This window comes from Heterodontus francisci, chromosome 10 (assembly GCF_036365525.1).
Source record: "Heterodontus francisci isolate sHetFra1 chromosome 10, sHetFra1.hap1, whole genome shotgun sequence".
NCBI lineage: Eukaryota > Metazoa > Chordata > Chondrichthyes > Heterodontiformes > Heterodontidae > Heterodontus > Heterodontus francisci.
The window spans coordinates 32,372,061-32,398,671 of record NC_090380.1 but is presented as its reverse complement, the minus strand read 5'-3'; the positions used below and the strand labels follow the sequence as shown (position 1 = coordinate 32,398,671).

The 26,611-nt window shown below is 40.7% G+C and overlaps 1 protein-coding gene across 13 annotated transcripts in view; it reads right to left on the bottom strand.

Annotated features, from left to right (window-relative positions):
- scml2 (Scm polycomb group protein like 2) overlaps positions 1–26,611 on the bottom strand; it is a 204,282-nt gene that overhangs the window by 12,897 nt on the left and 164,774 nt on the right. For 12 of the 13 annotated variants that reach the window (XM_068040397.1, XM_068040385.1, XM_068040395.1 and 9 more), the window contains 4 exons: positions 24,652–24,787; positions 14,269–14,472; positions 11,603–11,785; positions 3,739–3,864 (listed from right to left, as the gene is read on the bottom strand). In XM_068040397.1, coding sequence (XP_067896498.1) covers positions 3,739–3,864; positions 11,603–11,785; positions 14,269–14,472; positions 24,652–24,787 — 649 coding nt within the window. The remainder of the gene's footprint in view (positions 1–3,738; positions 3,865–11,602; positions 11,786–14,268; positions 14,473–24,651; positions 24,788–26,611) is intronic. The other variant, XM_068040391.1, reaches the window with a different exon arrangement.

The following is a 26,611-nucleotide window of genomic DNA, read 5'->3' as shown; positions in this document are numbered from 1 at the left end:
TAGGGACTGGCCAGTAAGTCTTTTGCTGTTGTGTTTAGGCGCATGCACAGAAAAAGGCACTTCTCTTCCGTTCCGCTGCTCCTCCCCCCTCCCCCTCCCTCCCTCTTTCTCTCTCCCCCCTCCCCTCCCTTCTCTCCCCCTCCCTCTTTCTCTCTCCCCCCTCCCCTTCTCCCCCCCTCTCCCCCTCCCTCTTTCTTTCTCCCCCCTCCCTCTTTCTTTCTCCCCCCCTCCCTCTCCCCTTTCACCCCCTTTCTCCCCCTCCCCCTTTCACCCCCTCCTCCCTCCCCCCCTTTCTCCCTCCCCCTCCCTCTATCCTCTCCCCCTCCCTCTATCCTCTCCCCCCTCCCTCTATCCTCTCCCCCCTCCCTCCCCCTCCCCCTCTTCTCCCTCCCCCTCTTCTCCCTCCCCCTCTTCTCCCTCCCCCCCCTCTCCCCCCCTCCCTCTCTTCTCCCTCTCTTCTCCCTCTCCCCCCCTCCCTCTCTTCTCCCTCTCCCCCCCTCCCTCTATCCTCTTCACCCCCCCTCCCTCTCTTCTCCCTCTCCCCCCCTCCCTCTATCCTCTTCACCCCCCCTCCCTCCTTCTCCCTCTCCCTTCTCCCTCTCCCCCCTCCCTTCTCTCCCCCCCTCCCTCCCTTTCTCTCCCCCCCCTCCCCTCTCTCTCTCTCCCCCCCCTTTCTCCTCCCCTCCCCCCTCCCCCCTTTCTCCTCCCCCCTCCCCCCTCCCCCCCTTTTCTCCTCCCCCCTCCCCCCTCCCCGCCCCTTTCTCCTCTCCCCTCCCCCCCCCTTTCTCCTCTCCCCTCCCCCCCCCTTTCTCCTCTCCCCTCCCCCCCCTTTCTCCTCTCCCCTCCCCCCCCTTTCTCCTCTCCCCTCCCCCCCCTTTCTCCTCTCCCCTCCCCCCCCTTTCTCCTCTCCCCCTCCCCCCCCTTTCTCCTCTCCCCTCCCCCCCCCTTTCTCCTCTCCCCTCCCCCCCCTTTCTCCTCTCCCCTCCCCCCCCTTTCTCCTCTCCCCCTCCCCCCCTTTCTCCTCTCCCCTCCCCCCCCTTTCTCCTCCCCCCCCTCCCTCTTTCTCCTCCCGCTCCCTCCCTCTTTCTCCTCCCCCCGGCACCGCTACCGCTGGTCTCCCCGCGCTCCGGCCATTGTATTCTGCCACGTGTTTGTTAGATTTCATCTCTGTGATTTTTTGAGCAGCGCCATCTTTAGTCCTGGCAGCTGCTACAGTCGCAGGCTGTGACGTTTTCGTGGCACATGCTGTATCTGCGCATGTGCCAAAACAGCGCCACCTACCGATCGCGTTGTCAACAATTGCGGTCTTTATTTAAAACTGTTGGGCTTGTTTTGCCCTCCAAGGGGACCAATCAGAACTCTGGTCCAGCCCAATTGTGTTGCAAATTAACACCGCCAACTTAGCAATGAGTATCAGCCGCTGGTGGGTACATCATACCCTATTCTGATCCTGTGTTTTCCCACTGTGCACTTTGGGCAGGGGTAACCGGATGGTGATCAGAAGCAGGAACTCTGGCTGATTTTTCCATCCCTAATTTCGGGGAGCTAAAGATAACATTAGCATCCTTATTAGCGCTCCATTGAGACTTTCAGGCTTGTATGGCTCAGCAACTCACCTGCTCAATGAGCTGAGCCACTGGGAGAGCAAATTCATCATTTAAACACTATGATGGATAAACTGGCTCCACAACTACAATTAGGTGCAAATACCAATTGTTTCAATTCATTGCCTTCTTCTTAGTAGAGCAGAGAACCACTACCAATCTTGACACGGTCAGGTCTACCTGCTGACAAGTACTAACCAAAAAGGTAGATTTCTCGCCTTCTTTCAAGAATGATTGCAGCTATGAAGATACTAAGCAAAGTAGTGCAGCAGACAATAGTCCGTATGGGCTCCAGTCACCAGAATTCATTTGATTTAACCTTACTTTATCCTTTAACACAGGGTTGTTCAACATATGGCCTGTGGGCCAGGATCCGGCCCGCCCAAGGTTTCCACCCGGCCCTTGGATGTAAACTGTACCTGGCCGTTCCTCATCCTCACCAGGGGTCTGTGATGGGTAATTTCAGAGATGAAAAATTTTCCATTGGCTTCTTTTTTCCAACCAGACTGGCTTTAAAAAAAAATTGCACTGTCCATTTCACAGCTGAATTGGAATTTCCAATCTCAGATCTTTATCTAACGCTCATCAACGCTCCTTTCCATATTCACAACTGATGGGTGCTGAGAGTGGGAACAGCAGCTTCTGAACTTCGGACAGATTCGGGGATGTCTGGCGGGCTTTAAAAATAATTGGAATGACACAGAGAGAGATGGGGGGGGGGGGGAGGAGAGGAGGTGGTGAGGAGAGGAGAGGAGGTGGTGAGGAGAGGAGAGGAGAGTAGAGGGACAATGGAGCGATCAAGAGCACTCCTGACAGAAGGACATCAATCCGGAATACTCCGCATCACTAGGACAACTGTGCGGGCAGATATTGACTATTCATGCAAGCAAAAAAAACTGCGAGGTATCTCAGTAAATCAGTGTCCAACACAGTGAAGAGAAAGTAAGTCAATAAATTAGTCTTCTCATTTAAAGCTTCTTCACAAAATGCACGTGTTGTTTTGATTAATAGTAAGATAAATTTTTAATGCCTTTATCTTTCCACCCCCCCCACCCCATGTAAGACAAAAATTGTAATGTGGCTCCCCACATGAAAAGGTTGGACACCCCTGCTATAACATAACTCCCTAGATATCACCTCCAGTTTTTGTTTTAAACTAAAATTACTATTGAACATAAGAGGTAATTTTGCCATGAAACAAAAATGTCAAACATACATCAATAATTCTAGTCAGGTGCAGTTTGTGCTATATCAATGGAAGTTTTTAAACCACAGGATGAAAACTACTAAAACGCTTAAGAGTTAATTTCAATTTTTTTCCCCAGAGCTGCAGGGTGAAGAAACATATTACTGCCAACAAAAGGAACACAGAATAAATGCAATACTTATTGGATATATGTATCAATAAATATTTATATATACACCAGTGTACACGAGAGAAAGTATGATGCAATATAAAAGCGTGTATTTCAGCTTCAATATTTACAGCAGCAGATGCACAGTAAATTCACAACGTGCAGAGACCACCTGATTATAACTGAAAATTTTCTCTGGAGTTTGTAAACACTAAGTTGGCCAAATACAATTTAAACATCAAAATAAATGATTGTTTTAAAATATATTCTAGCCTAGCTTTCTACTTCAACCATTAAGAGCAATTTTTTCTGTTCACTCAGCCTCGGAGCATGAAAATTAAATAGCATACACAACAGATCACAAGTGATTGAACTAATGGAGTTATATACCAACTTCCGCCCTCCTTCTCTCCATCCCAGTCTCTGTCAAGTATTTCTAAGTCATTACATATTCAGGGAAAACAATGAAGTACATCAATGGCAGTGGCACCAGTCAAATGAAATGGGCACACCACAAGGAAGGTTCCTTGACTCGTTAATCTATTGTGTGCTTCTCTTAAAATTTATGTAGGATTCCACATGGGAAGGATGTCTTGTTACTATATTTAGCAAAAACACTGTACAGAAAAAAATGGGGCTAGGAGTATTTATGATTTATCTAGGGTAAGTATACTTTTTGGTGCTTGCATTGACATTGGTCTCCTTTAAACTATATGCAATTAATTATTCAATGTATAAAGGATCAAATAATGGATCACCTTTAATTAGCTATACAGTACCTTCTGAAGGATGAGACTCTGTTCTAGGAAGTTTTGGAGAGAGGGGAGCAGAGTACGGTGCAGATTCCTGTTGAAATCGTTTTAATCCCCTGTTTAGTGTGGCTGGATCTGACGTCTCTTCTTTGGCTAAGAGAAAGGGTTGCAGTGTTTGTCACAAGTACATTACAGCAGTCATGTCATTATTTTCAATAGAAAACTAAAATCTCAGCCATTCACCTGATTAACCCAGAATATAGGATTAACAGAAGACCAATTTGTTAAATCATCTAATTTTCGCTTCAGAATCACAGACAATATTTCATTACCTACTCTTTGTCTATGAGGAAAAAGGTGAAATCAATCCAGTTTCTTTCTCAAATCTTAAACTGAGCTAGCAACTAAATATAAGTCAATGGCATACATGAACAACTAAGAGGTAAATTTTCCAAGACTCACCTTCTGACAGAGCCTTGCTTCAGAGTAGCATTAGCTTGGAAGTGAGATATAGAGGGAGGTGTGGCACTCTCCAATTTGCACTTTTTGCTGAATTTACTTACTGAACTTGGTCAGAACCTTAAAATATTTACCTTTAAGTGTGAAAATATTCTCCTTTAGTAGGAAGGGAAGTACTATCTATCCAAAATGTTCTTTCAAGTTGTAATTGGGAAAATTTAAGTGTTATATGCCAAAAATACTGTTACCGCTTGGTCTCCATAAAATAAACCAAGTCACTCTGCGACACAGGCAGCATCACTTGAGTGATTGGGGGCGGGAAGGCCTAAAAGTGGCAGATCAGGTCTTTGTTGGGTAGCACATTGTGTCATTTTGTGACAAGTAACAGACACATTTATTTCCACAAGAAATGCTGGAATCACTCAGCAGGTCTGGCAGCATCTGTGGAAAGAGAAGCAGAGTTAACGTTTCGGGTCAGTGACGGGGTCACTGACCCGAAACAATAACTCTGCTTCTCTTTCCACAGATGCTGCCAGACCTGCTGAGTGATTCCAGCATTTCTTGTTTTTTTTTCAGATTTCCAGCATCCGCAGTATTTTGCTTTTATTTTACATTTATTTCCACATTGTGTTACACTTCAATATAGGCATTGTTTTGAAAACCTGAATTATAATCCACTCATTCATTGTTTTTCCAAATAGATTTCTGAAGATTCTCCCCCACTTACACACATCTGAAGGTCCACTGCCAGGTCTTGATTTTCTTTAGTCAATGTCATATACAGAACTGTAGGCTCACATGGGAGCTTACAGATTGGCTTGAATCAATCCAGATGTTTGACTTTTCTTTGTGAATTTTTGAAAAAGCAGGGAATGTATGGCTGTGTTCTGATGTTTTACTGTAATTTGGTTACACAGTCTGCGTCATGAAGATGGAAGTCCTGCTTTGCTCTCTATTTATCATTCATAGCGTCTGCAGAGGTCCAACCATTCAAAGCAATACAAATAGTAAGATGAATTCTATAGGGGCTGACAGGTACACTCTCATAGGAACCAATGAGATACTGTGCTTTTAATTCAGAAATTTGAACACTGCTTAGCAGCATAATTTAGGTTGATTTAATTATTTCATGTTAACATACACATTTCTTTTGCTGAATATGAAAGGACTTATAACTAAACTCAAAGAGGATGTGACGTTTTGGCCCAACATGACACAATTTCATCAAATATGAGAAATTTCAGTCGCAGAACTGAGCCATGTTGCACAGAAAGGGAAAGTTGACAGGGAAGTCCTCACTGGGCAGCTATCATGTGCTCTGTAGTTGATAAAATTGTATTCATGCAGGTCTGCCAGGTCAGTACCACCCTTTCAGTTGTGCAAGGTCCAGCAGAACAAATGGAAAGAGTTGATTTGCTCTTTTTTCCTCTTACAACAGATAGAAACCTATATGATGCAGACTACCAAGATTGAATCCTTCCAATGCTCATCCAAACCAATGTAACTGTAGGCTATAAAAACTTCACCACCATAGTCGAATAGCTAGGATTATTATGCGATGTCCTCAGTTCCCTCATATTGACTCACTTTTCAACAGTCGTATAAAAATACCAATTTCCTTCTGCCATTGGTGCCATCATTGAAGTAGGAGGATTTCAACTATGTTCTGAATCCCCAGGTAAAGTATCTGCTGCTCAACTCTATCCTCTTGGCTATTATATCTAATCAAACAGATATGCAAACTTGGACCTTGTGGCTCAGTGATGGGAGAGCAACTCAACACCTTCAGATTTCTATTCACATCTTTTTTCACAACAAAACACACTGCTTTTTTTTTACAATTCTAATGTGCTTCATTTAAGACATGTAATATAATGTAAATAATCCTACTGAATTGCACACAAGCAATGTTCACAACCTAGAAACATTTTATAACTGGGCAATAGAATCATCTGCAGCTCAATGTCTTCCTCCTATGTGATTAACAATTTATTTTCAAGTTGCTTCCTTTCTGCATTGAACTTTACAGATGAATTTTTTTCCCATTCTACTTTACAGTAGTACTACAGTACTTACCAGAAGCAATTCAGGAATACATTTTAACATTTGGTATTCCTAGCACAAAACGTCTCGCAACAAAAAGGTGAGAGAAAGAAACCAGGATAGTTCATTTAACATTTGTTGTGGGGTAAGTTATTGGAATCTATCATTAAGGAGTGACTGAGCACTTAAAGAAATTTCAGCTATTTGGAGAGAGTCAACATGCATTTGTAAAGGGTAGGTCACGTCTACTGAATCTAATTGAATTTTTTGTGGTAATAACTAAAATAGTATACAGAGGAATGTCTATGGATGTAGTTTACATGGACTTTCAAAAGGCACTTGACAAAGTTCCACGTAAAAGACTGATAGCTAAAATTAAAGCTCATGGAATTGAAAGTAAATTGTTGACGTGACTATGAGATTGGTTAGGCAGTAGATGGCAGAATGTAGAGATAATGGGTATGTTCTCAAGAGTTGCGATGGGGGCCCAACTATTCACTTTTTATTCATGACTTAGCAAACACAATAGAGAGCCATATATGCAAGTTTTCCAATGAGACAAAGATTGGTGACATCTTAAGTAGTTTAGACGGGAGCATAAAATTACAAAGGGATATTGATAGATTAAATGAGTGGGTAAAACTGTGGCAGATGGATTGGGTCTTGACAGATACCCCGTGAACTTTCCTCATACATTGTTCGAATGAAGTTTAATGGAAGCCTGATGAAAAGCACCTCATCTTTCAATAAGGCACTATCCAACCTGCCGGACTGAACATCAAGTTCAACAATTCCAGATAACCACTGCTCCCATTTCTTTCAGACAGCAGATGCTGGCATTGATTTTGCTGTTGCCATTTACAGTTCCTCTAACTTCATCGTTTGTTTCTTTATTTTTCCCATTACCACCCACTTTTGCCTTGCACCATCATCCTTTTTGTCATTTAAAGACTCTTCAATTCCACCCTCACAGACCTACCCTTTTGTTCTTTTCTCCTCTCCCCTCCTTTGTCCTTGCTTAAAATCTGTTATATCTGTAACATTTTCCACTTCTGATGAAAGGTCAGTGACCTGAAATGTTAACTGCATTTCTCTCCCCAAAAATGCTTCCAGACTGGAGTATTGCCAGTATACTCTGTTTATATTTCAGAATTCTATCATCTTCAGTATTTTTCCTTCCTTCAAAAATGTTAGCTTAAACTAATTCAATCAACAGAATTAGCTATAAAGTTTCTATTTGACAATATTCACAGTGTGTATAAAAGTGATTATCAGACTTTGTGACTGCCTTAGATGCAGGGAAAAAAACGTTTAGCCATGTTAAATGGAACCTTCTCGAAGGATATTTGTAGAAAATGGGGTTCAGTGGCACCATCTTTTTTTTAAGCTAACAGGAAACTTCAACAGGCACTATTAGCATTATTTCCTTCCCTGATGCTCTTTACCCAAAAAATGCAGCACTATTTTCCATCACAACTGAACCTTCAGCATCAAGTACTGAAGTCAAACAAGCCATTGCAGCTCATGAGTCATGAATATAAAGTCAGTAAACACAGTAAACATTAGAGTAGGAAATGTGCTACTCTAATGTTACACACTCATTGATTTCACTTCAGAAGGGTTATTGTTTATACAAAGGAGAACAGGGCACAATTGAGGGAGAACACTAATTATAATAAAGAAATTGAGACTCCAAATTCTCTTAGATATTGAGACCTATTTTCCTTTTAAATTAATTAACTAAATTAAGATTCAAATATTTCAGGATGTGGATAATTCCCAAGGTACAGTTCTGTTACAAGGTTTCTCTCATGTACTGTTCATGAGGCTATGTAAAATTCATTTCGGAGCAAAGCCAGCATTCGCTAAATGAAATTTTACATTATATCTTTTACCTCCAAGTACTTCTGTGATATGTAATGAATGGTACCTTTGGGAATGTGACTAGCAAATAACAATTTATATAGAACAAATGAGTTCATATTAGACTTTAGTGATTCCAACTCTCCACTGCACAGGGAAGCATGTACCCAAACAAAAAGAGAAGGGAGAAGTTGGCTTGCAGTTCCAGACCTATTTCTAATCTTCCAAATTACAGTAGCCCCCATAACCTTATGATTTGGTGTTTGCTCTATATTCCATTAGGATTTTCATCTAATACATCCATTTACTGTAATGCTTACATTCTGACTATAAATGGGAGGGGCTAGTAATTAGCTGGCAAAGGAGCAATGGTGTTCCCCCAATTACTGGGGAACAGTTCTCTTTGATCATACAAGAGCCTTAAACTATACGGTGGCAGGAAATGCCCCGGGAACAAATTAACTGGAGAGCTTTTTCCTGCATGCAAATAGAAGAAAATCAAACCAAGCTTTTCTTTTCACTACTTTGTATATACCAGGTGATAATCAGCTACTTAAAATACATTTCAAACAAGAGTATGGGATTACTACTCTGAGGAGGATTGGGGAGCATACTTTGTGCATCTTACAGAATTTCTATTCGTTTTAAATCTTGGCACTGGTCAATTAATTGAACTCTTTCTTTAGACTACACAATGTTACACTCCAGTGATCCTGCAAAAGGCAATGCCGGGTTTCTTAAGCTTTGGACAACAGAATCATAAGATCATGCCTAGAGGTTCCTTTACTATGAGATCATTAATGAATCCTGCCTCATTACACATTACCAGATCGAAAATAAGCTGCTCCCTGGTTGGTTCCAGAACGTATTGTGCCAAGAAACCATCCCAAATACACTCTATGAACTCATCCTCAAGGCTACCTTTGCCAATTTGATTTGTCCAATCTTGAAGACGATTAAAATCATCCACGATTATTGCAATACCTTTCTTACAACCCACCATTATTTCTTGTTTTACACTCTGTCCTACAGTGTAGCTACTGTTAGGGGGGCTATAAACTTACTCCCACCAGTGACTTCTTTCCTTTGCTATTTCCTAACTCCACCCAAACTGATTCTACATCTTGATCTTCTGAGCCAATATAATTTCTCACTACTGTACTGATCTCATCCTTTATTAACAGAGCTACCCCTTCTCCTTCTACTTTCTTCCTATCCTTCCGAAATGTCAAATACACTTGAATACTCAGTTCCCAGTCTTGGTCACCTTGCAACCACATTTCTGTAATGGCCATTATATCATACTTATTTATTTCTATTTGTGCCTTCAGTTCATCCATCCTGTTATGAATGCTGCGTGCATTCCGATAAAGAGCCTTTAATTCTATCTCTTTACCAATTTCCCTATTCTGACCTTATTTGCTAGTCCACTGAGTTCTGACAAAAGGTCATCAACCTGAAACATTAGCTCTAATGAAACATTAGAAAGTTAACATCTTTCTCTCCACAGATGTTGCCTGACCTGCTGTGTATTTGCAGCATTTTCTGTTTTTGTTTCTGATTTCCAGCATCAGCAGTATTTTGATTTTAGTTCCCCAAGTATGCATTTCATCTGCAGTGCTGTTTAGGGCAGTCTACAAGTAGTCCAGTTTTTTTCATGACTTTGGGCATCCTTTTGTGTGTGACTATAACAGGGACTAGTGGGAGAATAAAAACAAGAAATGCTGGAAATACTCAGCAGGTCTGGCAGCATCTGTGGAGGGAGAAGCAGAGTTAACGTTTCAGGTCAGTGGCCCTTCTTCAGAACTAGTGGGAGAATACAGGCTCCAAGAGTCTTTTTTTTCCAGTGTTCCATAGTTGGACTGACTGATCACACAGATTTCACCCTGCTAACCTGTGACTTCCAACCCCAACTTTTTCACTTGCTCTCCTTTACGCATTACATGATTAATCTGGTGTGTCTTTTTCACGTACTATAGCCCTACATATCATGCGGATTTGGTATAAGGTTTGGCACTAATTTCCCAGTAATCCTGCACTGAAGGGCCCTGATCACCTGCCTTTTGGGGCACTCAACATAAATGCTATTTTTAAAAGAGGCTTCGGTGTTCTGGCATAATTCAAATGACTATGAATTGTCCCATTCTGTATTTTTTCGTTTCAGGTCTCGTGATCTACCGATTAAGTAATGATCAGTCATCCTCAGTAATGTGATACCATGTACGCACATTGCAGAATTGTTCTTTTGTGCCTAATGTTATAAAATCTCAAAAAGTGTTCTACAGTTTTGAACAATGATGAACATTTCTCATTTAAACTATAAAACACTCAGAAGCAAACAAGCTCCATGTACATTAAGTGCCTCTTAATTACATATAATGAACAAAAACATTGATTTCAATTTGAGCATCCCATAGAATTCAAAAGTTAAAATGAGACATAATAGCATTGCTGCTTTAATTATACAATTCCCAATTCAAGCTGGCTGCACAGATGTAGTGCAGGCAAAGTTAACAGTGAACCTCATCATACAGTCACACTCAATTAATTTGCGGATGGGCTAGGTAAAACAAGACAATTTGCAGCAAGTTTACTTTGTTCCAATTTTGCTTCATTACTGACTTGCAGCCTCTATGTTTTTTTTAAAAAAGGGAAGTTTCTCCTTATCTGCTCTGTCCAGATCCCTCATGATTTTGAACACCTCTATCAAATCTCCTCTCAACCTTCTCTTACAGCAGCATTAAATCTTAGTATATAAACTCTGAATATTATATTAACAAAGTAACAGTACTTTTAAAAGCTGTAAATTATTCCTGTTGAACAAGCTTTTTGTTTAGAATGTCTGGAAACTGGCACTGAAGATATTAAACAATCACCTCACCAAAATGGCAGGCAAATGTGGTCAAGTTCCACTTGGGAGCTACTCGGGAGCCAGTCATGTCCCAATCTATATCGTACTTTAACCAGAGAATCAACACTTCAGACCGGCAAGTTTTCCTTTGAGGAATTAATCATGTCACACACAAAGTTTTCTTCTCAGGTTGGAAAATGCATGCTTAGGTTTCACAACCTTCCACTGAGTTCACATAGTTGCCAACACCTGATCTCCCAAAACTAGGCACTATTGTGATTGGAGAGCTGAGAATGGAGATAAAAATGAATAAGATGACAAGACAAAGAGAAACCTAGATTGTGAAACTAAGAAAATATTGGGCATTCAAACTGAAAGTTAGGATGAAATCAATACAGCTTTCCTTATTTCCAACCATCCCACCAAAAATAAGAAAATGTGGCTGGTAAGGATGCAGTCAGTTCACTAATATTTGTAAATATACTTCAATTTGCCAATCCAGATTTCACTTTGTACTCAATATTTTCACTTTTAGCTTTCCAGGAAAAAAAATGCAACCAACTAAACAAAGTGCTAGATGTCTATCATGCAGATTAGTATTTACAAAATCTGCAGTTTGAATCTAAAAATCATAATAGTGCATCTGTTTTTAAATTGAAATGGAGTGCTCTTTACCTGATTTAACTCTCTCATATTCTGTTGGACTGTATGCATTTCCTATATACGGGCTGAAAGGTTGGCTGCTAAAAAGGTTCTCACATTGCAGACTGTAACACAGTTTCTCCAGAAATCTCAATACAAATGAGACGCTATTTACAGATGGAAGCTTCACAGTGTGTTTCTCTCCATCAAATGTGGCTAAAAAGGAAAAAGAAGAAAAGTAACGAGCGCTTGGTTAGCTAAGTGCAAAACATTTCAGCATATACTAATAGTGAAAAGAGATAAGTGAAATATGAATTAAGTATCCAATCTTAAAAAGTTACTTCAGTTTATGAATAGTCCCTGCAGTGCCAGATTTGTTTTTTTAAATATCCAGATTCTTGTGCAAGTTTCAAAATTATGTGGGAAAGCTGACAAAAACAGCACGTGATGTGACATTAGTGTTATAATTTTGGACTACCTATCACAACTTTGGAAAGGAAAATAATCTAGAATTCCAGCAAATGACACTGAATAAAATAAATGTCAATTTAAACACTGGGAGACAAGATCTGCTGACCTGCTTTTGATCCCATTTGGAACTTCAGATACAGAAAAATTAATGTCTTCAACCTAAAATATACATCCACAAAATGTAGCCCTGCAAGGTTATATTTTATATCTAACTTGCATAAGGAGCTACAGCTGAGCAATTCAATTCTCTAGCCTTAGCAAGTGGTTGAAGATAGCAGCTTCAACTGGGTGACTATAAAGTAACATTTTAAAAAGTTATTTTATTTTTAATTGTACACTGGTGCCTTGGGGATGAATACTTGTGGACAAGGCCACAATAGGGTTTTACAATGAAGTATACATACCTTTAATTTTCCCTCAGTAACAGGTCATCAAGTCATTCCAGTTTCAAACAACGAACACAAGCATCTTCCAACATTTCAATTTCATCTTAATCCACTTTTCTCTCTTTTTTAAAAGGCATTTTATATCCCTTTTCTCCCAGGCTGTTTTTCCTTCTCACACAGAACTACATTTTTTAAACTTTGCCTTTTTCATCTACTGTGCTCTCCACCTCTGTTTTAAGGACCTGCCATACTTCCTGTCACTTTGAACCAACTTCAAGGTTCAGTTAAGCTGAAAGTGAAAGCCTGTTAAACTTAATAATAATAAAAGCAAAATACTGCAGATGCTGGAAATCTGAAATAAAAACAAGAAATGCTGGAACCACTCAGCAGGTCTGGCAGCATCTGTGGAAAGAGAAGCAGAGTTAACGTTTCGGGTCAGTGACCCTTCTTCGGAACTGACCCGAAACGTTAACTCTGCTTCTCTTTCCACAGATGCTGCCAGACCTCCTGAGTGGTTCCAGCATTTCTTGTTTAGCCTGTTAAACTTGTTGGGTGCAAGTTTAAAGTGGCTTCCAGTACATTAGAAAGAAAATGGAGCAAGGGCTCCCAAGAAAACAAATTATGTCTTTGAGGGTGAAATTGAAGATTTCAGGAAAACACATGCATTGGTAAGGACAAGACAGACTTCAGGTGGATTAAGATGAAGCTTATATGTAGCGCAGAAGTTATGAAAGAACTACACTCAGCCCCATAGTTTGTGCTGCAGAATCAGAGGTCGAAGGTAACAATGCAAAAATAATTTTTGAATGTAATTAACATAGATGCGTGCAGATCTATAATCTAAAGGCAACAAATTTTTAAAACTATCTAGTATGTGTCATATCAGGAACTATTTTAGTTTTACTTTTTGTGAAAAATATTCCCTTATTCACTGAAACCCATGATAAACATGTACCTCCTCATTCATTGTTGCTAAATTATCATCCATGGCAAGATAAGTGTATGCTGAGGATACAGTATTAAAACTTTAACTGATCAACTGAACTTTTTAGCTGAATAAAAAGTGAAAGTCTCTGATGGCAGCAGATAAATTTGTAGAATTAATTCAGTGAGCCTTCATTCCAATATTTAGGTTCAAACAAAAGGCATACACAATAACACAACTGTAAATAAGCATTTAGAATCACCATTCATATAAAACAATTCAAAGATTACCAATAAATTCTCAAAAGCAAGTTAACTAAATGACTCCAGGCAAAAAGGACAACAAAAAATAGCACACAGAAGTACAATCAGTACATAACATAGTAAGTACAGAATTTAAGCCTAGATTTCCTTCTACAGTTCTTACAATTTAGTCACCCTCTTAAAAGATTATTCGGGACTGCCTGTCATGTGGCTACCAGGTTTACAGCAAACAACACTTGGCATTCGTTGCCTAGCTATCTATAATAAAAATCACTGTTTTACAACTTTAGTAACTTTCAACTGCCTCCATCTTGGAAATGCTGGAGAGCAGTTGCAAGATACAGTACACCAGGTTGTTATTTTCAGTAAAATCAAGGCTGCAAGCATACCTATATATAATTATTTTATTTTGACTGCAGTTGAGAAGTACTTAATTGGCAACAAAACTTTTTGAGCTCATGAAAGGGGCAATATAAAAGCAAATTTTCTTTCTTTAACTGTAACAGAAATGTTCAGGGGAAGTTATAAGCAATAATAGCATTCATTTGATAAAATTACATTTAAAAGGGACTGTGAACAATAAACCTTTCTTTACCAACATCTCTAAATAAATGCAATGAAAGGATATATATATGCAGCAGCTTTACCACTCACCTGTTATTGCTTCTCCACCATGATGTCCAGACTTAAGAAATGAGAAGACTGTTTTAACCTGGTAGGCACAATCAACACAACCCTGTACAGCCTGTTGAAGCACTGTAGGCACAGGACCAGGCCCAAAATGATCTGGAAGCTGCTGAACTTTTTTTTTATTCAGATGTGGTCCACAGTTTCCATGTTTGTTCACGTACACACAAACTGTAAAACAGGTGTTATTAATTATTAATACTTCAGCTTAATCTAGTTAACAAGTTATATTAACCTGTAGCGCACACTACATAATAGCTGCTAGCTCAATCTTGTATCCTTTAAACGTTTTATTCGGTTATTTTCTGTGCTTATCAAGATAAGGGATGTTGGTGCTAAGGGATGTAGCAGTCTTTGACACCTGGTATGAACACTGCACTGATCTCAAAGGGTAGGTGCTGCATAGACATATGCAGAGCAAAACTCCCTGTACGCTGCCTAAACAATCTCCATCTTCAGAACAGCACCCCTGATCAGTGCATTTTTTCCACTTCCCATTCTTTTGGTTTTTCTGAATAAGACTATCCATTTGTACAGGGCCTTGGTGAGGCCACACCTGGAATACTGTGTGCAGTTTTGGTCTCCTTATCTGAGGAAGGATGTTCTTGCTATACAGGGAATGCAGCGAAGGTTTACCAGAGTGATTCCTGGGATGGCAGGACAGACGTATGAGGAGAGATTATGTCAGTTAGGATTATATTCACTGGAGTTCAGAAGAGTGAGGGGGGATCTCAAAGAAACCTATAAAATTCTAACAGGACTTGACAGGGTAGATGCAGGAAGGATGTTCCCGATGGTGGGGGAGTACAGAACCAGGGGTCACAGTCTAAGAATACGGGGTAAACCTTTCAGGACTGAGATGAGGAAAAATTTCTTCACCCAGAGAGTGGTGAGTTTGTGGAATCCGCTACCACAGAAAGCAGTTGAGGCCAAAACATTATATATTTTCAAGAAGGAGTTAGAAATAGCTCTTGGGTCTAAAGGAATCAACGGGTATGGGGCAAAAGCTGGAACAGGTTACTGAGTTAGATGATCAGCCATGATCATAATGAATGGCGGAGCAGGCTCAAAGGGCTGATTAGCCTAGTCCTGCTCCTATTTTCTATGTTTCTATGTACTAAATTATGGAGAGTTCTGTGATGTGGCAAATCAACTCATTAGGAGAGAGGATGAAGCATTTCACATGGGATCCTTAAATCCAGTAGAGAGAATAAATCAGTCTGGAATAAATCCAAATCTGGGTTTCATGTGGAAGGACAGTGTGCTAATTCATAACTTCACCAAATTCCTTAAATTCCAAACGTTAAGTGCTATAGTACAATCAAATGGTTTGTGTCTGATATTTGACCACTCCAGTTTAAGTACCTTAGCCAGTCATGTGAATTTTAAAATCAATGCCACTCCATTACTCTGCAACACTTAATAAACAAAAATGAAGGGAAACAGAAGCAAAATGAGTCCATGAGTTTTCATAGTTAAATAACAAAGTTTGAGATCACTTTCATTGTGTACAAAGATACCGTGCATAAGGGATATCCTCAAAGATGGATAGGAATGATGGATTAATGCACTAATCTGCAGTTTTACACAACAGCAACAACAAACTCTTAGGAATCTGATCTGAGTAAGAATTAAGTGCAAATTAAGAAATGGTTACTCTTCAGAAAATGTAATTAACATTCAATATACTTCGAAAATGAATATCCAAGTAATAAATTTACAATAATGTCATACCTGGATTCATAAGAACCCAAAAGGAAAGGTGATCCAACCATGGCTAACAAGAGGTTAAAGCTTGTATTAGATCAAAGGAAGAGGCTTATAAAGTTGCCAAAAAAAGTACCAAGTCGGAGGATTGGGATCATTTTAGAATTCAGCAGGAGGACCAAGAAACTGATAAAGAAAGAGAATACAGAATATGAAAGCAAACTAGCTAGAAACATAAAAACAGACTGTAAAAGCTTCTCCAGGAATGTAAGGAGGAAAAGATTAGCAAAGAAAAATGTCGGCCCATTACAGGCAGAGACAGGAGAATATATAATGGGGAATAAGGAAATGGCACAGAAACTAATACTGAAGAACTAGTGAGCATGAGGAACTGAAAGAAATTAGTATTAGTAAAAATATAGTACTGGAGAAATCAATGGACTGAAAGCCGAAAAATCTCATGGACCTGATGATCTACATCCCAGAGTGTTGAAAGAGGTGGCTGTAGAGATAGTGGATGTGTTGGCGATCATCTTCCAAAATTCTATAGATTTTGGAACAGTTTCTGAAGATTGGAAGGTAGCAAATGTAACCCTACTCCTTAAGAAAGAGGGGAGAGAGAAAACAGGGAACTACAAACCCGTTAGCCTGACATCAGTAGTAGGGAAAATGGTAGAATATATTATAAAGGATGTGATAACTGGACACTTAGAAAATCATGGTAGAATTGGGCAGAGCCAACATGGATTTATGAAAGGGAAATCACATTTGACAAACCTGTTAAGAGTTTTTTTTTTTGAGGATGTAAGTAGCAGAATAGATAAGAAACCAGTGGATGTGTTGTATTTGGATTTTCAGAAGGTTTTTGATAAGGTCCCACACAGCAAGTTAGTAAATAAAATTAGAACACATGGGATTGAGGGTAATATACTGCTATGGATTGAGAACTGGTTAACGGACAGAAAACAGAGAGTAGGAATAAATGGGTTATTCTCAGGTTGGCAGGCCGTGACTAGTGGGATACCGGAAGGATCAGTGCTTGGGCCCCAGCTATTCACAATCTATATCAATAATTTGGATGTGGGAAATAAATCTAATATTTCCAAGTTTTCTGATGACATAAAACTAGGTGGGAATGTGTGTTGTGAAGAGGATGCAAAGAGGCTTCAGAGGGATTTAGATAGGTTAAGTGAGTGGGAAAGAACAGGGCAGATGGAATATAATGTAGAAAAATATGAAGTTATCCACTTTGGTAGGAAAAACAAGAATTGCAGAGTATTTCTTATCTGGTGAGAGATTGGAAAGGGTTGATGTCCAAAGGGGCCTGGGTGTCTTTCTTCATAAGTCACTGAAAGCTAATATGCAGGTGCAGCAAGCAATTTGGAAGGCAAATGGTGTGTTGGCCTTTATTGCAAGAAGATTTGAGTACCGGAGCAATTGTTTGGAGCCTTGATGAGACTACACCTGGAGCAGTGTATATAGTTTTGGTCTCCTTACCTAAGGAAGGATATACTTGACATAGAAGGAGTGCAACAAAGGTTTACCAGACTGATACCTGGGATGGCAGGTTTGTCCTATGAGGAGAAGTTGAGGAGACTGTAAGGCCTATATTCTCTAGAGTTTAGAGAAATAAAAGGTGATCTCATTGAAGCATACAAAATTCTTACAGGGCTTGACAAGGTTAATACAGGAAGGCTGGAGGGTCTAGGACCACGGGACACAGTCTCACAATAAGAGGTAGTCCATTTGGGACACAGATGAGGAGGAATTTCTTCACAGAAGGTGGTGAATCTGTGGAATTCTCTACTCCAGAGAGCTCTGGAGGCTCAGTCATTGAGTATGTTCAAGACAGAGATCAATTGATTTCTAGATACAGAAGCACAGAAAGTTTACAGCACAGAAAGAGGCATTAAGCAATGTATTTGAAAGGCATCTCAACAGAATATAATTAAGTTAGGATGAGAAAGAAACAGCATCTGTACAGACTTCATAATATGGAATGTTTGACTAATGTGGAACAAAGAGATAATGGACTCAGGCTAGAGACATCAGGAGTGGGCACTGATAAAGACTAGAACGGTGTATTCATTAGAGTGCATAATCAATTGTTTGATCTTATTACGTGAGAAAAAAAGTATCTAAGTTTGTATCCTTGTGTGTAAATCAGAGCACTATCTCGGACTGCCCATGGTGGATTCACCTTGCATATGCTCGAATAAATGATCATTTACCTGTACCTGAGACTCGTCGTGTGGTGACTGAGTTGCCCTAAAACAATTTGGCGTAGTCAGCGCACTGCACCAGTGGAATGGTACTGCAAGTGGGTGAGTATATTTATTTACCACCCATAGTTAGGGCAGTAAGCCCACCTGAGTGAAGCTCCAATCGAGTACCCAAAGAATCTAAAGGAGGACTCAGGACAGGAAGCGCCGGTTAAGGAGGCAGAACCACGCTGGTGGGTCAGTAAGTCCGAAGCCGCGCAGAGGTCAGAACCACTTACCGTGCAGTAAACAGGACGTAAAGCCACGCTGGTCGGGGGAGATGAAAGGGATAAGAGACTGCACTGGGCGGCGTCAGGAGGCAGCAAAATGTTAGAGAAGTTGTTGAGTAACAAAATGCATTTTGATTGAGGGCCGGAGGGCTCCATGACTAAGTTTATGGCAGAGCAACAGAAAAAGACTTTTTAGTGAAATTTCAAGTGAGTAAAAACAAGTTACTGTGCCTTTGTTCAAGTTTGCATGAATGTGTGCTGTGGAACTGAGTCATTAACTCTTTGTTGTCTGGCTTTAATGTTGAAAGTATGAGTCGGTTACTTGTTCTATTTTTACACGTGTATATTTTGTGGGAACCTTCAGTCGTGTTTTGGTTGTGAACTAGTTGAACCTGTGTGTATTCCTTAGGATTGGGACAGGGAATTTAACAGATTTTTGGTACTTTGAAATCGAATTTTCTAAGTTGTTTGGAATTGAATGAATGGGGAAGAGATTGTTGAGTTTGTTCATTTCAATTTAAGATTGTGCATCCAAGAATGGGATATAAACAATTGAATTATATTTTAAATTAAAGTTATGATTTTAAAAGTTGGTTTTGCAACTGTGAAAAGGCAATGAACAATTTTCTACAAGATAAGCTTCAGCCTTGAAGGTCTGAAGATGTCTGGCAGAAATCCGATTTGAAGTTTAAAACACTGCTATGGGAAAGATTAAAGTTTGTGTAAGAAGTTGGTGTTAAATCTTTTGTTGTAAGAATATTAAATAACTTTATCCTTAAAAAAAAAGCACATGCTATTCTGTTCTGTGTGTATTAATAAGTATAAGTTAATAAGTCTGAGTTAAGTTTATACTATTAAGGTTAACTAACCTATTAAGTTGAGAAAAACTTTTAAATGTTTATTGCCGTGAACTGGAATTTGGATTCATCTTGGTTGTATCAAAAAAAAAATCCTTAGATTAGAATCCTCTTACAAACGATGCTAAAAGTTTGGGATCAATTGGAGTTTAATCCAAAATGCTGTCTTCCCTGATAAAGATGATTTCTTTGAAGTTGATAATGTCACTAATGATTTTGTTGTTTTAAAACCTTAAGGATACCAAAAAAAAAAGTTTAAAATGGAGTTTAGTTCTTTTCGATGAAGAAAAAGTTTTGCAAAGTGACGCAGCTGAGAATGTTTTGCTCCACCCCCTTGGAGACAAGCAAAGAAATTAACCCCGCTGCAGCTATCGTTTTTCCATTTAATCCATGACACAATTTTTGCATAACAAAAAAAAACAGTCTAGGTGGTCCCTAAGTATAGAAAACAAAGTTTCTTTTGGGGAGATATTAAATGGAACATTAATAAAACCAGTCACTCCAGCAACACAGTTATTTGAATTTGGAATAATTTGAAAATCCAGTGTAATTTAGCAAGCTACTTTTAGAAATTAAAATGTCATCTAAGATTGAGTGAAAAAAAAACAAACAAAATATAGTGATGCCTGGAATCAAACGGGAATGTTTGATTTCTGTTTTAAAGTATGAATATTGGACTGTAAAGGCTCTCCAGGGTTCAAAAGGAAATAGAATTACAATTAATGGGAATTGGCAATTAGATCTGGCTGATGCAAGGACTAATAAAGGAACCCTGGGAATAAACAATGGTGAAATTAGAATTCAAACCATTAAATTAATATCGTGTAGAATTTCCAAGAAGCCCAATGAAAGTTGGAGATATGAGTTTTTAAAGAGAGCTACATTTGAATGTTTGGCCACTACCCGAGACACCAAGATCATGCAGGGGGAAGTAAGCAAAGATCTTAGACTGACACCACCAGCCGCCACCCCCACTTCCCCCCACAACCACTGCCGACATTTGATCTTTTGATAAGATCACCTGAGAGTTGAGAATGTGCGGCATGATATTGGGATACTGGTATAAGTATGCAGATGTGATTTGTTACATGTAGAGCAACTAACATGAAAAATGCATGGTGAAATGTACTGAAGAACGGGTCTCAAACATGTTTACCGACTTGACAAACAGCATGACATGAAATGGTTAATGTGGCCAGTAGTGTGAGACACCATATTACATTATCAAGCAATTGGCACACAATCACATAGATAAAATGACTTTACAATAATCAGGATAAATTAAACACATTAGGAATGACAAGAAGGGTGACGAGATTGCCAGGGGCTGTTGTAGCAGGTAGTGAGGAATTAGGGCCCGCAGGAAAATGGGTTAAACAATTTGAAAGAACTATGCAAGCAACTGCATGAGCTAAGACAGGAAGAGACCAGCAGATCATATGCGATATGGAAACAGACACGGAAAAGAAACAGGCGAAGGTGTCTAGCGTCGTCGATAGAATAATGGTAAAAGTAATGCCCGAGGAGTCAGGGTTTGCGCCTAAATGGATAGGGCCCTACAACGTAATAATGACCAGCGATACCCGTGCCTGTGTGGACATTAGAGGGAAGGGATGCTGGAAACACTGGACGTAACTGAAGCACATAACTGACTAATTTTGTCTTGCAGAATTAATCACAGCTGACCAGTGACGACTGGAAAGGCCCATTATATCTTACAGAATGCTATTTACAATACTGATGCTCCTGGGACTGGAAATCAGCAAAGGTTCAACCCACCAAGCGACAACCGGATTATACCACAATGGCTCAACGACAAAATGTAAAATGGACCTCAAGACCATTGGAATCAGCAAACAACGAGCAGCATGTATCCGCTGTAGTAGGGGAGAACTGGTGATCCCAACGACAGCTAACCCATGGCTGGCCCTCGAGTGGGGCTGCATCACCTTTTTGAATTCAACCAGGGTATGCCTACACATGCCCGTGGAGGACTGTCAGCCCTTTGCTCAAAGCCGCCCCAGTCCACAACCCCACCTCATACCACTACTGTGGTAACTGATACAACGGGGAAAACCCCGGTACTAAGGAGACAAGTGATGGATCCCCCTTACCCAGCGTTGAGCCCTGGGCCAGAAAATGGACTAGTGCTGACAAAAATGAGTAAAATCTTGTATGATAATGTACACCAGGAGCTGGTACCCGTTGTCATAAACATTTTTGATGCTAAATTGCCCCAGTGGTGCCTGGTGCAGATCCGAGCACTGTATGAGGCTTTGGTAAGACAGGCATCTTGGTTTAGTGCTGGGGGGCAGCCAAGGATAGCAACCCCTGTTCAGGGCAAGTACCGGCAAAACGTAGCCAGGTGAATGATGCCACCACGGTACTCAACACAGGAACTTCAGTTGTAAATTCAATCGATTTAGCCGCGGTGGACCAAAAGGTCCAGACATTAAGCACCCAATTTAAGAAAATCCTAGGACAGGAATAACGGATCCAGAGTGTACAGCTTGGTGCGGATTGAACCCTGACACGGACAGTTCAGGATTTGGTGGCAGTACTTGAGAGTCACGCATGGACCATTAATGAACTAATTGGTGAAGGGGACGCAGCTCGGAACGATGTCTGCAGTACTTATGGATCTTGGATGCTTGAGCAGACACAGGAAAGTCTGAGACAACTCCATGAGGGTGAAGTTCCCCTATGGATATCAAACGCACGCTTGTCTAAATTGTCCCGACATCAAAACCAACACCTGACTGGTTGCCAGCTCAGAGGTTTAACATGTGTTTATAAAACTGATTAAAAAAAAAAAGCCTGTTGATAGGTGTGGTCTTCGCGATCCCAGTTATAACAGAATCAACACCTAGAAAGATGTTATTCGAAGTAGAAAATGATAGGTACTACTTTAGATAGATGTAGTGTAGCAGCATCTGCCGTAGTGTGTCCACAACCAATATATATGACTGAAGAGGCAAAACGTGGATTTAATGCAACGGTCAATTGTACAATGGACACTATATGGGCAGCAATGGAACTGACCCACGTTGCCTATGTGAGAAAAGGGAAATATTGTCCGACCACGAAAAAGTGGGAGTATCAGTAAGGGCACAATCGATCCTGTCCAATAACTAATCACATATAATAAAAGCAAAATACTGCAGATGCTGGAAATCTGAAATAAAAACAAGAAATGCTGGAAATACTCAGCAGGTCTGGCAGCATCTGTGGAGAGAGAAGCAGAGTTAACGTTTTGGGTCAGTGACCCTTCTTCAGAACTTCTTCGAAGAAGGGTCACTGACCCGAAACATTAACTCTGCTTCTCTCTCCACAGATGCTGCCAGACCTGCTGAGTATTTCCAGCATTTCTTGTTTTTATTTCAATAACTAATCACACTGTGTGTCTAAACCCACAGGTACTAGTGAGGGTAGGAAAGGTACAGCTGGTAGAGATATATAAAAATGGTCAATTTGCAGGTTACCGAGAGTATAAAGGAAAACTTCATACAGTACATGAGGCAGTTGTCGTATCCTATCCCACCGCTGCCCACATGTCACACAGCCATCTGTGAGGGGTTACAGCAGGTACCTAGGGTGTATTACACATTACAACAACAAACTAAGGCGCTGGAAGAGGAGATCGAACAGATCGATGATACCACATGGTGGGAGGATCTATGGAATTGGGTTTCGAACGTACAGATACACCCCTGGTTCAGGATCACCTCTCAGATCGTGGTCATTGCCCAAGTAGTGATGGTCATATATTTGATGTACCTAATTTACAGGGTCAGGAGGGCACACAAGAAGAGGCCAGCAGTATGGGGACATGAGAACGTGGGAGCTAGACAGGTCGTCTGTGAGCCCTTACTGCAGACCGACCCATATAGACGGTGTAGTCAATTGCCTTTGCAAACCTAAACTCGATACCTTGCCAGTATCAATGAGTGGCGAAGAGCAATGAGAGTTGAGCACATCACTGTTTAGGTCTGTTGGCCAAGAGCCAAAAGGGGGACTGAATGGGTTAAGCAGAATTAAACAATGTACTTGAAAGGCAGCTCAACAGAATATAATTAAGTCAGGATGAGAAAGAAACAGATAAACTGTTAGGGCAAAGGCAGGATTAGGGAGTGACGGTTGATAGCTGGGATCTGTATGGACTTCACAATATGGAATGTTTGACTAATGCGAAACAAAGAGATAACGGACTCAGGCTAGAGACATCTAGAGTGGGCACTGATAAAGACGAGAACGGTGTATTCATTAGAGTGCATGCTCAATTATCCATTGTTTAACCATATTACGTGAGGAAAACAGTATAAATGTTTGTAAATCAGAGCACGATCTCGGACCGCCTGAGGTGGACTCTCCTTGCATATGCTCGAATAAATAATCATTTACCTGTACCCGAGTCTCCTCGTGTGGTGATTGTGTTGTCCCACAACAGGAGGAGTTCCTTCACAGAAGGTGGTGAATCTGTGAAATTCTCTATTCCAGAGGGCTGTGGAGGCTCAGTCATTGAGTATGTTAAAGACAGAGATTGACTGATTTCTAGATATAGAATCATAGAAAGTTTACGGCACAGAAAGAGGCCACTTGGCCCATCGTGTCTGCGCCGGCTGAAAAACTTTGTCCAGTTTGATCTGCACTTCCCTGCTGTCAGTCTTTGCTGCAGTATGGGAGAAGCTTATGCAGCTATGCGATGAACCTCTGATGGGGATAATGTGGGAAAATGGTGTTGAGGTAGAAGATCAGTCATAATCTAGTTGAATGGCTGAGCAGGGCCAAATGGCCTACTCTTTCTCCTATTTCCACCTGGCCCAAATATTCCCTTAAAAGTAAAATTTTCTTCAATTTATTTCTGGCTTCTAGGGCTTCAATTCAAGCAACTTATTAAATTTCAGTTATTGAACATCTCAAGTCACATGTGTTGGTGATGCACCATTCAACTTTATGAAATTTCCTTCATTTGAATCACATAACTACTTTTGTTAATTCAAAAGAGGAAGCAGCTGTCTTTTTGCAGTTCAATTTATAATAATCAGGCATTAACTTTTCTCTGACTACTTAATGAATTGTTCTCAGGATGTGCTTCAGTTTCAAATGGCAACAGCAAAATTGATCAGTGAGTGTTCAGATGATATTCATCATTAATATTGGAGGGATCAGAGCACTATAATGCAGTTTTTGCTTGACAGTACAAAACCACAACCTTGCAATATTTTAATGGTCAATTCAGAAAAACCTTTTTGTTCACATTTGCTTATTGATTTAGCGATGAATAGATACATTTACCTGTGGACATTACTGATGGAGTTGTGTTGTGAATACTAACAGCATCTTGAGGTCCCTGGGCACTGCTAATGTCAGGTTCAGGGGTTGTTGTAGTAGGTGAGGGAGGATGTGGACTCTGTGCTGTTCGAGAGTTCTTCTGAAATGTAAAAAATGTATCTTGCAAATTTCCACTAATCACATGTAAAGTATTGCAAAAGGGCTAATTTTTGTTATTTCAATAATGCTAACTTTCGCAAACAAAATGCAACTGTACATTTTATCTTTGAAAATCTGCCTTCGGGAATCTGGCTGGGAAATTTTAAACTTAATTTTAAATTATTCTAATTTATACTTCCTTTTACCTGCTGGTATTTTACCAGCAGCGGCCAGGCGGCAAAGGCCCCCAGAACACCACCAGGTAAAACCTGGTGACCTTCTTGCGGGCTGGGGGGGGCCCCATGGCCCAACTGCCCCTTATGTACAATACTCACACCAACTGCCCCCCACACAATTGACCCCATTTTCCCGATTTTTTGGGGCCCTTGTCCCTCTTGCTGCCATTAGCTGGGTGCTGTCCCAGCAGTGGCGACCGCTCCCGGTGCCGCTGCCGGGTCTAAGAGCTGCTGGCCCGCTGATTGGCCAGCAGCTTCATTAGGCAGGACTTCCTGCCTCAGAGGTGAAAGTCACACCCAAGGCCAACTAAGGACCCGGGGAGCGAAAAATCCCAGCGTGGCTCCCCAGACCCAATGGAGGCGGGGCTCACACACTATTTTTTGTCCGGTGGGCAGGGCGCCGGTCCAACGTAAAATTCCAGCAATGCTGTTGCTTGCTGTGCTCACAAACATCACAGATCCCAATCTCTAATCACATAATTATTACAGCACAGGAGGCCATTTGGCCTATCGTGCCTGCACTGGCTCTCCGAATGAGCAATTCACCTAGTGCCATTCCCCCGCCTTCTCTCCATAGCCCTGCACATTCTTCCTTTTTAGATAAAAGTCTAATTCCCTTTTGGATGGCTTGATTGAACATGCCTGCACTACACTCTCATGTAGTGCATTGCAGTCCATTAGCTGCTGTGCGGAGGGGAGGGGTAGGTCAGGTCGGGGGTGAGGGTCAGCAGAGGAAGATGGGGATCGGACAGAGAGAGAGAGAGGAGGAAGATGGGGGGAAAAATGCAAGGACACAAGTCTGTGAAAAGGGTAGAAAACGGAGTACAGAAAGGCAGGGACCAGGAGAGAAGAGATGAGGAAGGAAGAGGAGAACAGAGGAGCAAAGGCAGAGAAGCTTAGAATGGGGAGTGGGCTGGAAAACCCAGATAGCAGGGGGTAGGGGTGAGCTCTTCTTCCCTCTTGCAGTGATGATTTGCCTGCTCAGTTGGTAGACTTGGACAACTGAACATGCATATTGCAGAACAGGAGGCTTGATTTTCTTCGCAATGGGTCTGATATCATTCCACTGGGAGTAAGCTGGGTTGGCTTTTACTGTTTACTACCACATTATTTCTAAAGTCTTTTTCAAAAGTGTTCAATTGATGACAGGTGAAATACAAATTTATTTTCCTGCAGGTCCAAAGTACACAAAGTTTGCTTTACTACCACATAAGAGGAAGACTTGTGATCAGCCTTTTCATTTTGATGAAAATGCTGGCCTACATTACTTTAAAGCTGGCCCTTTTGCTGCACATTGGGTTTCATTTGAGTCTTATGGTGTTTTATTTCAAAAATGATTCTGGTTTAATTTGTGGGAGTTCTTTCACTGCTATTTGCTGTTGACGATGGCTGTGTTTGAGGGATGTCCCATAAGCGTCTGTGACATTTTATTGCGTTATAGGGGCTATATAAATACAAGTTGTTGAAATATAAGTTGAGACCTTCCATACTTAATGGATCACATGACTCTCAAGTACAGCCATCAATGGAATGTTGCAGCCACTCAATTTTTAAGTCACTTTTAAAAATATATAATAGTTACTCTGAAA